This window comes from Colletes gigas, unplaced genomic scaffold (assembly GCF_013123115.1).
Source record: "Colletes gigas isolate AHSC1104 unplaced genomic scaffold, ASM1312311v1 Colletes_gigas_Sc00004, whole genome shotgun sequence".
NCBI classification, from domain to species: Eukaryota; Metazoa; Arthropoda; class Insecta; order Hymenoptera; family Colletidae; genus Colletes; species Colletes gigas.
In genome coordinates, this window is record NW_025106633.1 from 9,001,710 (window position 1) to 9,011,579 (window position 9,870).

The 9,870-nt window shown below is 33.9% G+C and overlaps 2 protein-coding genes across 11 annotated transcripts; one reads left to right on the top strand and one right to left on the bottom strand.

Moving 5' to 3' along the window:
- The first annotated feature begins 837 nt into the window (after positions 1-837).
- On the top strand, positions 838-8,420 carry LOC122405052 (mothers against decapentaplegic homolog 4). 7 transcript variants are annotated; one of them, XM_043409527.1, is made up of 12 exons: positions 838-985; positions 1,057-1,262; positions 1,366-1,514; positions 1,599-1,878; positions 2,062-2,319; positions 2,790-2,930; positions 3,144-3,332; positions 3,411-3,548; positions 3,606-3,860; positions 3,931-4,212; positions 4,293-4,423; positions 4,500-8,420. In XM_043409527.1, the coding sequence occupies exons 2-12, from the start codon at positions 1,196-1,198 to the stop codon at positions 4,578-4,580; spliced, it is 1,971 nt and encodes a 656-aa protein (XP_043265462.1). In that variant the 5' UTR covers positions 838-985; positions 1,057-1,195; the 3' UTR covers positions 4,581-8,420. The 7 variants fall into 7 exon arrangements, with proteins under 7 accessions (XP_043265462.1, XP_043265463.1, XP_043265465.1 ...); XM_043409528.1 differs by having other exon boundaries at positions 3,147-3,332; XM_043409530.1 differs by having other exon boundaries at positions 3,174-3,332.
- Positions 8,421-8,561: 141 nt separating this feature from the next.
- On the bottom strand, positions 8,562-9,636 carry LOC122394741 (probable 28S ribosomal protein S26, mitochondrial). 4 transcript variants are annotated; one of them, XM_043391838.1, is made up of 3 exons: positions 9,491-9,636; positions 9,080-9,407; positions 8,562-8,999 (listed from the first exon to the last, which is right to left on the bottom strand). In XM_043391838.1, coding segments are annotated over exons 1-3 (756 nt in total). In that variant the 5' UTR covers positions 9,492-9,636; the 3' UTR covers positions 8,562-8,572. The 4 variants fall into 4 exon arrangements, with proteins under 4 accessions (XP_043247773.1, XP_043247776.1, XP_043247775.1 ...); XM_043391841.1 differs by having other exon boundaries at positions 9,080-9,352; positions 9,426-9,636; XM_043391840.1 differs by having other exon boundaries at positions 9,080-9,425; positions 9,491-9,630.
- Between the last annotated feature and the right edge of the window lie 234 nt (positions 9,637-9,870).

The window sequence follows — 9,870 nt, forward strand, 5'->3', positions numbered from 1 at the left end:
TTAAATACATACTATTTTCATCATTCTTAAAATAATAATGTTAGCTTCAAGTACCTGAAATATCGTTTTGTATGAAATATTTTGGATCGTAATGAATTCTTTGCTTATGTTTCTTATTTAATTATTAATCGCAGTACTCAACAAATAGAACGCTTTTTTCATACTTTGCTGATTTTAAATACATAAACGAAATTAGAATGTGCACGTTCTTTATAGTAGAGAATCAATAATTAAGATAAGCTTTATCAATATATGTTATTCCGAAAATACTCAGGCTCGTCGTTAAACCCTACAAATCAGAGGTAAGGACTGGATGTATGAAGGGGAATTGGTTGATAAATTTAAATATACATATTTTGCAACCCTTCGATAAGGGTTAAATATTTTCAACCAGCATGATATGTTGTCACAAACTACTCGTGAGAACTGAAAAGATTAATTCCAGATGAAAAGGAATGTGTATCATATGTAAGATAATTGCAGATAGCATCGAATAATTATATCTTTTTTTAGACTTAGATTTACGAAGACTAATTAAAACGTCTGACCTAACGCAACACACAATTTCTTCCAGGTCTCTGGAGTATCGTTCTGTTTCAATGCCTCTTATCAACCTAGTGTTTTGAAGTGCTAAAAAGAAACCAAAACAGCGGTCTAAATCGAAACGGGGCAGCTAACAGGTGTATTTGATACGGTATTACGTGTCATACAAGGAAACGGAATAGATGAGGCACAACAGGACGAGAAGGTTGTATCTTGCGATGCATTATAGCCTGGCGCTTTAGTCGCCTCGTCAATCGCGTAAGTTAGACACTAGAGTTCCCAAGTTCTATTACTGATGTCGCAACGACTCAATCTAACCTCCTGAAAAAACTAGCAGCGTCCTACTCGAAGTAACTGTCAGTTCACGGTACGTCATCGTAAAGCGATTTCGTTAAGGTTATTTCGTGCGTACTCGTCTCGTAATTAGTTCGTCATTGATAAGGTTCGTTTTGTGTGTGTTAATATTTCATAACCGATTACCTTCGATTTGTTTAACTGTTTCCCACCTTTCAGCGAATCCACATTCACGACACATGGCTAACAGATCGTTGCTAGATGGTAAATCATAAAAATTTGAATACATTCAAGCCAAGGATAAGAATAGTGTCTTAATCGAAGAATTGGAACGGTATTCGCCACGGCATTCACAGAGATGGTTGGATTGGCGGGCGGGGGAGGTCATCTGTATCCCTCGCCCCCAATGCAACCTAATCCAGAGTGTAAGTTCTGATATCACCAATTTTTGCGAATATAAAAAATTGCAATATTCGGTCGATGCAATGTAAATACTTATATTTGTATCACACAAATACTTCTGTGCAGTGAGAGAAATGACAGGTATCGCTCCTAGTGCTCCAACTAGTGCAGATGCTTGTTTAAGTATAGTTCATTCGCTAATGTGTCATCGACAAGGTGGCGAAAGCGAAGGATTCAGCAAGCGTGCCATCGAGTCTTTGGTAAAGAAACTTAAAGTGAGTATCGTTCCTTGAATTCTGCAAATTATATTCAATAATTGAGCCGGAGTTCATTAAACGATCCACATTTCTTTTTATTAGGAAAAACGAGACGAATTGGATAGCTTGATAACTGCTATCACTACAAATGGAGCACATCCCAGTAAATGTGTTACAATACAAAGAACTCTTGATGGTAGGCTACAAGTTGCTGGCCGTAAGGGTTTCCCTCATGTTATTTATGCACGTATCTGGAGATGGCCAGATTTACACAAAAACGAATTAAAACATGTCAAATATTGCCAGTTTGCTTTCGACTTAAAGTGTGATTCTGTATGCGTAAATCCATATCACTATGAGAGAGTTGTATCTCCTGGCATAGGTATGTTATGAAACATATTTTTCATTTGTTTTCTTAGCGAGATCATGTGCTTCGATCCGAGTTATTTTCAATGCATTATTTCTTTGCAAAGCTTCTGTGAATTCATTTGTAGCACCATAAGTGTAAATGATTTATTGTTGTGGCCTTGGTGTATGATGGAATGGGTTGGTTTCCCCCGCACAGACCCGTTCTTTACAGACCTATCTGGGCTGACTCTGCAATCAGGAGTAGGCGTTGGACCAGGTGGTAGATTGGTCAAAGACGAATACTCGGTTGGCGGTGGAGGAAATGCAGCGGCTGGAGCAGTAGGATCTGCAATGGATGTTGACGGGGAAATGAATCAAACCATTCAGCACCATCCGCCTGCACAACCTACTTCGTCTAATAACACTCAATCGTCTCAGCAAACTTTTATACCAGGCCTAACACCGTCTAATCCAAGTAAATACAAATTTGTACTACTTTTTTTAATGATTTTAATTGTCCATTATGACGATATTAAATTGCTATGATGATTTACAATACATTAAAATTATATGTATTTGTCATATTTGTTAGTAATTTAATTAAATAAGATTCTTAACTTAAATGTCTTAGTCCCACAGTTTTCTAATCTATCTATACTATTCCTGCAATTTTTTTGTTGGTAAACGTATTTCCGTACGTAGGGTGTATTGATTTATTCAAAAATGAAGCATGTTTATGTATTCAAAATTCCATAATATTTAATAATGCACTAAAATATATAAACGAATAAAGCTTTGCTATTAAAATTGTAGATTATCAGGTGATTTTATTTTTTTCCCGCAAAATGTTTTTATTAATATTGCTTTGTTCTGTATTACTTTGCGTTGCTAGTTCTATTTAATTTTAGCTTTATTCTTTCTTTTCCCTTTTGTTGTTTGGCACAGCTAGTGGTGAGGGTATGTTTGGCAGTAATGGGGCAGGGAATAATGGTGGTAATCCCCACAATAAATTGGACGACAATAATTGCCCCAGGCAAACCTGGATTCCTACACCTCATCATCCTACAACGCGTAACATTCATCATCGTACGTATATGATAGAACGCTTCTTTATATTCTTACTATTTTCTGTCTATTGCTGATTACTTTTTGTTGCTTGTTGCTAGTATTGCCGAAATTTGTAATAGTTTACGAGATCACGTCGTGTAATTAATTTCAGAGTCTGGACAAAGATTGAGCATAATTGATATTTTGTGTTATGTTGCCTGTATTGTGTACAAGTTACATTTGATTTTGCAGCAGTAGTACATCCAATGAGTCACACCGTAGGTAGCCAACAACAATCATTGAGTACATCGAGTGGAGGCAATGGCGCGCAAATGCTCAGTCCTTCGCAAGGACAATCTACCGAAGCTTTTTACGGAACTAATACACCTCCTCAAGACCTCAATCAACCTCCAAGCGTCGATGCATTAACAGCATCTTTAGGTATGTTGTCCTATCTCTATTCGCAATATTGACTACTAGATGCCTGGAAAAATTCATTTTAATATTCATTTTTATTAGGTGAGGGTCAGAGTTCTCCTGTATCACCTGTACATATTCATCATCCAAATGGATTTCCAGTCGGTACAGCTGCGTACAATTCGGGAGCACCACAATGGACTGGAGCCAATACTCTCAAATATCATCCTACTTCTTACTGTGAGTCGGCGAGAATTGTGTTATTGTAATAGTTTTTTTAACTTAAACTCTTGTTAGGGGGTGGCCACGGCGGTGAAGTAGGCGGGAACATTGGTGGTTTACTCTCTACACAGCCAGCACCGGAATATTGGTGTTCTGTTGGCTATTTTGAATTAGATACGCAAGTAGGTGAGACGTTTAAAGTAAGCAGCGGTTGCCCTACTTTCACTGTTGATGGATATGTTGATCCAAGCGGCGGTAATAGATTTTGTTTAGGAGCATTAAGCAATGTACACAGAACAGAACAAAGTGAAAAGGCACGTCTTCACATAGGTACGCGCACTTTGATCTTCTTTTCTTTTTTGGATCGTAATAGTCGATTATAACGGTGTAATATTTTTAGGGAAAGGAGTTGTGTTAGATTTAAGGGGTGAAGGAGACGTTTGGTTAAGATGTCAAAGCGAACATAGTGTTTTTGTACAGTCTTATTATTTAGACAGAGAAGCAGGTCGTGCACCCGGTGATGCAGTACATAAAATTTATCCCTCCGCATATATTAAAGTTTTCGATTTACGACAGTGTCACAAACAAATGAGAGGACAAGCCGCTACTGCTCAAGCCGCAGCTGCGGCACAAGCTGCTGCTGTAGCTGGTCATTTAACGCACGGTGCACCAATTACTAAAAGTTCGTATTGCATTTCTTTTATTCGTTGTTGCAATTTCGTATATACCATTTTAATTTACAATTAATTAATTAATTAACAGGTCTGAGTGCAGCAGCTGGTATAGGCGTAGATGATCTCCGACGACTCTGTATTTTGCGTTTAAGTTTTGTAAAAGGTTGGGGCCCCGATTACCGTCGACAAAGTATAAAAGAAACTCCGTGCTGGATAGAGGTACAAACGATTTCAGTTAGCTTGTTCGTTCACATTCAACAATTACAAAACAATAATACTCGTTGATTTCGTGTAGGTACATTTGCATAGAGCTCTTCAATTACTGGATGAAGTTTTACACACTATGCCAATTGATGGTCCACGGGGAATTGAATAATTTTATTTAACATTGGATAATACATATGATACAAAAAAAAGACATCACATTACTACAGACTCTGCATCAAGTGTGCAAAATGTATAAAATGCATACATATACGATACTGTGTGGTATTGTTAAAGATTTTTGGGGGAAATCAGCAAAAGATGTTGGTTCAAATGAAAACAGTGCGAATTTTATGTCCAAAAACTAACATAGATTCGCATCGCTTAGGACTTTCACTGACATTTTTTATATATTTTTCACACATGATTTGCCGCGTAGGATGAAATGTGTGCCACGGCCTTGCATTACCGTCAACGTACAAACGTTATGCAAAGGAAATATTATTTTTCTTTATGGAAAGTTATTTTTTAAGAAGAACGGAGTGCATCTAGAAGAAAAAAAAGGTAGGATGAAAGACTTCTATTTTAATAGGCAGTCGGTGTCCGATTCAAGAGAGAAAAAAAAAAAATAATACATTTTCCATGGCATGGCCTGGTGAGCTCAGCAAAATGCGTGAGTAAAACGTGATACTTTCGGAAACGTTAATAGTCATAATCTCGTTTTTTGAGATTAGCTTTGTAAGATAGCTTAACTGACATACATCCTACTTAAAAAAAACAATGACAAATTTTAAGCTCAATGTTTATGTTGAATATAACAAACAATGAAAAAATCGATTGTTTATCTGTGCACAGTAGGAGGTTTTCTAAAAGTGCAATATGTTTCAAAGTACTGTCGGATAACAACTTTAGTATGTAGTATTACAATAAGTATAATATAAGCCATTCTATAACTATGTAGTATCAAAGGAAAAATATTGGTAGTGTACAGTCGAGCGAAAAATCTCTGCATAATTGAACATTAATGGGAACAATAATATTGAGAAAACTATATAATGTACTAGGGAATCATATGTTTATCATGTCCGTATTAGTTGTATTGGCAGTAGTTTGATACTGTGCTATTAGAATAACCTTCTATATTGTCGTCTGTTTTATAATTTACAACCAAAAAATATCACTACACGAATACCTGCAATGTTTGGTTAATAATGATGTTTCATGTCTTCTTCTTTTTTCTTTCTTCTTTGGGGGGAATTTTTTTTTTTTTTTAATTTTTTTTTACATTACTTTTCCTCTAAGGACATGAATTAATTCTGTAGTTAGTATTATTATACTTATTATTAGCGTAGTTGTTAGAGGCGAGACAAATTTGAGAGCGTTTAGGATGTAATACGATTTTGTATTTGAGAAATCAAACGAGGATCGATCATGTATTTGTCATATATCAGCTTGAATTTAATTGTCTCCCTTCTAATCAACCACCAATGTTACTACTATTACCATGTAGTACTTGTTGAATAATTATATTTACTGTTTACCAACCATTTTATTATTCTATATTCGTACAAAATATTCTTATATTTGATAATATTATCATACAAAGAAAAATTTGACCAAATTTTATACCTACCCGCGTATGTGTGCATATGTATGTGTATACAACAGCATACAAGATATTATCTTGTGTTTCACTTATTTTAGGCAAACAGAACAGTCCTGCTTTGTTTTTCTAATCAATGCACATTATAATATTCGAAATTTTTGCTTCTTTGTTGTAATTGATTAAAGATTATTATAGTTGTTTGCGTTCATGTTGTTCTTACGTTTCTTTATATTTATGATAAGTTTCATTGACACAAAGGCGAGTGGATTTTTTTTATATATAAGCATGCCTATCAGCATTGTATTAGAAGTAAAGAACAAGTTAGTCTTGAGCAAGCAACGTTCAGTTATTGCGAGATGCTTTGTTTTTCTTGCTGTGAAAAGTTACGTACCATTTTGTGTGACAAAAACGTGATCGAAAAAAAAAAAAAGGTTTATCAATGCCGTCAAAATGGCACGATCTAAGGGAAAAGTGCTGAGATGAAAGGGAAAGCAAGGAGAATAGTGTTATAGTAAAAGTAACAAAAGGATGTGCATTTTTTAACAAATAATAAAACAAAGAGTAATTTTATTGACTAAATTAAATTTTACTATGATTGTACTTTAACGGTGAAATTCATGGGACATCGTTTCCATGGATTTTCTGTCTACACCAAACAAAAGATCTAGAGCTCAAACAAAAGAGGAAAAAGTCGCGTTTAAGCATACTTACCATCAAGTTCGCTTTAGAAACACATGTGCCATCATTTTCATACATACCATACACAAAATAACGAACAAATAAAAGATTTTTTATAAATCCTATTTTTTACCAAGCTCACGAACTGCGTATTCAACATATGTTTAAATTGTGATGCTTCAGTACGTCCTAAATCCATAGATTGTACGGGATCCAGAGAAACAAAAACTTTGTATATCTACATTAAGTTGAATTAAATGTATGCGAGAACGTGATATGTATTGCAAAAAATTGATGCGTTAAAAACCAATTGTAGCGCTCGTAATTACTGTAGGGTTCATCGACATATGCATATGAGATAAGAAGAATAATTGATACACGAAGTATAATTTAAAACTCGGAAATTTTACAACAGAAATTATTATTAATTAATTAAGAAATTATTAAAACAGATATTTTATCGATGTCTCCGAACAATAGTTTCGTATATATATTAGAAAACTGGTATCAAAGTGCAATAGCCCTGTCTCGTGTCAAAGGTACCATAATTAATAGTTGTTAATGAAATGCCTATGTAACTTACGTTAACGATTAAAAAATGATAACGGTAATTTAATAAGGGATACTATACTCTAATTATTATTGCTTTTTTCACTTTTATCAAGGTAGTCTATGCGGTATAACTTGCTATTTAAAGATTTTACCAATTCGCTTAATGTCACAATCAATGACGAAGCCTATACTTTTATCGTTTAATACCTTCTATATAATTTTACCATAAAAAGTAACATTTCAATCGTTATTTTTATTCGATCCTCGTCGATCGAATTCTCGGACTATTTGTCGCTATTAATTTTGCTTCGATTTTAGACATAGTGATGTATTCTAGCGCGAGGCTTCGTCGTTAATTACAACTATTGAGACTCAAAGACTTGTTCTTAAACTCTAGGAACATATACACAAGCACGTACAATAAATATCAGAATAGATTTATACATTTACCATTACTATTTGTATCGATTAAAGAATTATCTGTAAAGTAATATATTAATACATTTTTTACTAGGCTTTACAGACGTGACTTGAACATAAATTGTTTTATAGCATACATCTGTTCATACGTTTGGAATAATCGAGTCTTTTGAAATTTGATCGAGAAACGGCAATCTAATCGTGATTAATTTTTTTTTCTTTTCAAACAAATCATGTATGTTTAAACCAAAGATTTCGACGATACGATTACATTATAACGTGTCATGGATATGTACGAAATGTAAAAGTAATTATTCTTAACAAATGTGTCGCAATACATAATGCAAGTAGAGTCGCATGTAAACATTTTTTAATCGTAGATTCGAACACAATTTCATTCGGGTGTAGATTTTCAAGGTGTTGGAGTCGGAATGTCTTGGCGAATTCTACAAATGTATGAATCGGAAAAATTATAAATTATTAGTTGCGATTATCATCTATACAGGTAAATTATACACGCGATTTCTGCACATTTGTAAAACTACGACGATAACGCATTATTAGATTGTTGAAATGAAATTTGTCTACATACGTGCCGAGTGTAAATTGTAACAATGTGGTTAAACAGGCTATGAAATTAGAGATAGTTATTACAACGCCTGTGCACCATGTTGTAAAGCACATATACTAATGAAACTTGAATGGATGTGTTTACAAACTTTTTGTTATTGTATATTATAAATACATTACATTATATACGATCATTTTCAATAAACATATTCTGTGAATTAGAAAGATTTATCAAATTACATTTTACAAGGAAGAAGTAAACATAGAAATATGATTCTGATACATTTGTGTTTATTTAAAAAAGAACTGCTTAGCGTATAAGTAATTTATTATATAATTTACACAGTAGTTTCAGAACAATTGCTAGTCTCTGTTGGTTTTGTATAATCTTTAATATAAAAACTACCATCAAGAGCAATAGCAGCATTGGGATCTACGATAGTTTTTAATGCATGTTCGATAGCTTCATCTATATTATCACGTGTAATAAATGTTTTAGCTTCTTCTTTTGCAGTCCTGATCTCTTCGTCTACTTTAGCTTGAAGATTTAACATTCTTTCTTCTTTTGCGGCTAGTCTGCTCAAAATATCATTCTCGCGTGCTTCCCTTTCTTTAGCTAGCCTCTGTTCTCGTTCTAGAGCTATTTGTTTATTCCATTCGTCGTTTACTTCGCAACATTTTAAGAAATCTTCGTCAAAGAGTTTTGTTTGTACGATTTGTTGGTTCTGCATAGTAGCAATATTATCTTGCTTACAGAAATAAGATCTAAAACGAAAAGAATGCTGCATTTTCTTAGATGTTACAATTTTATTCTATAGATATTAAAATTATCGATAATGACGTACTTCAATGATTTCATATACGTTCTGTAGTAATTGCTTAAACATTTAAGTTCTTCGTATTCTTCCTTAGGTATAACTGGTTTTACAGGTATTCTAAATACTTTCGTCTTTGCCGTGGGTAACCAAATTGGCTTCTTCTTCCATCGTACACATTGAATACAAGGTCCATTTGATATCAAATGGTTGTAGCCGTTTAAATTTCGTATTGTTAACACAGTAGTACTCATTGTCGTTGGTATTCGTATCATTGCTTTTAATTTATGTAACGATCTATTCCTTTCAAACAATGTATGAGATTGTATTACATCGGAAAATACATGTTCAAAATACACTATTTTTGGAATAGTACCTGTAATTTAAAAATCTTATACTTTTTTATAGACAATGCGTACATGTATAGAAAAGTCCATTAACTTTGTCTAAGGAGAAACGGTAATCTAAACACATTTCCCTTTTTCTTCTCATTAAGTTTCCAGTTACTGCTCGGTTGCCATACTAGATGGCGTATTTATTAAACTGAATTTTAACCCGCGATCAGCACCGTCTGTTTTGATCGACAGTAACTGTCCTACAATACGCGTTTTAGACGAAGATTCGTTTTTATTCTCTCGACCAACTATACTACTTTGTAGTGTAGATAAACAATAATAATCTTGTACGAATTTTGTTGCTTGTAATAAGTTCAAAGGAAGAATACAAAAATAAATTTCAGAATTCGATTGTGATTCATACTACAGACGAGATATAGGGTAGACATAGGATGCATCTTATGGAAATTGGTATAAAAATAAGGT

Coding starts and splice junctions, on each gene's coding strand:
- LOC122394741 (XM_043391838.1), bottom strand. Junction 9,000..9,079: donor ACGTATATGAAATCATTGAA/GTACGTCATTAT, acceptor TTTTCGTTTTAG/ATCTTATTTCTGTAAGCAAG.
- LOC122405052 (XM_043409527.1), top strand. CDS start 1,196: ATGGTTGGATTGGCGGGCGGGGGAGGTCATCTGTATCCCTCGCCCCCA. Junction 1,515..1,598: donor CTTTGGTAAAGAAACTTAAA/GTGAGTATCGTT, acceptor TCTTTTTATTAG/GAAAAACGAGACGAATTGGA. Junction 3,333..3,410: donor TGCATTAACAGCATCTTTAG/GTATGTTGTCCT, acceptor CATTTTTATTAG/GTGAGGGTCAGAGTTCTCCT.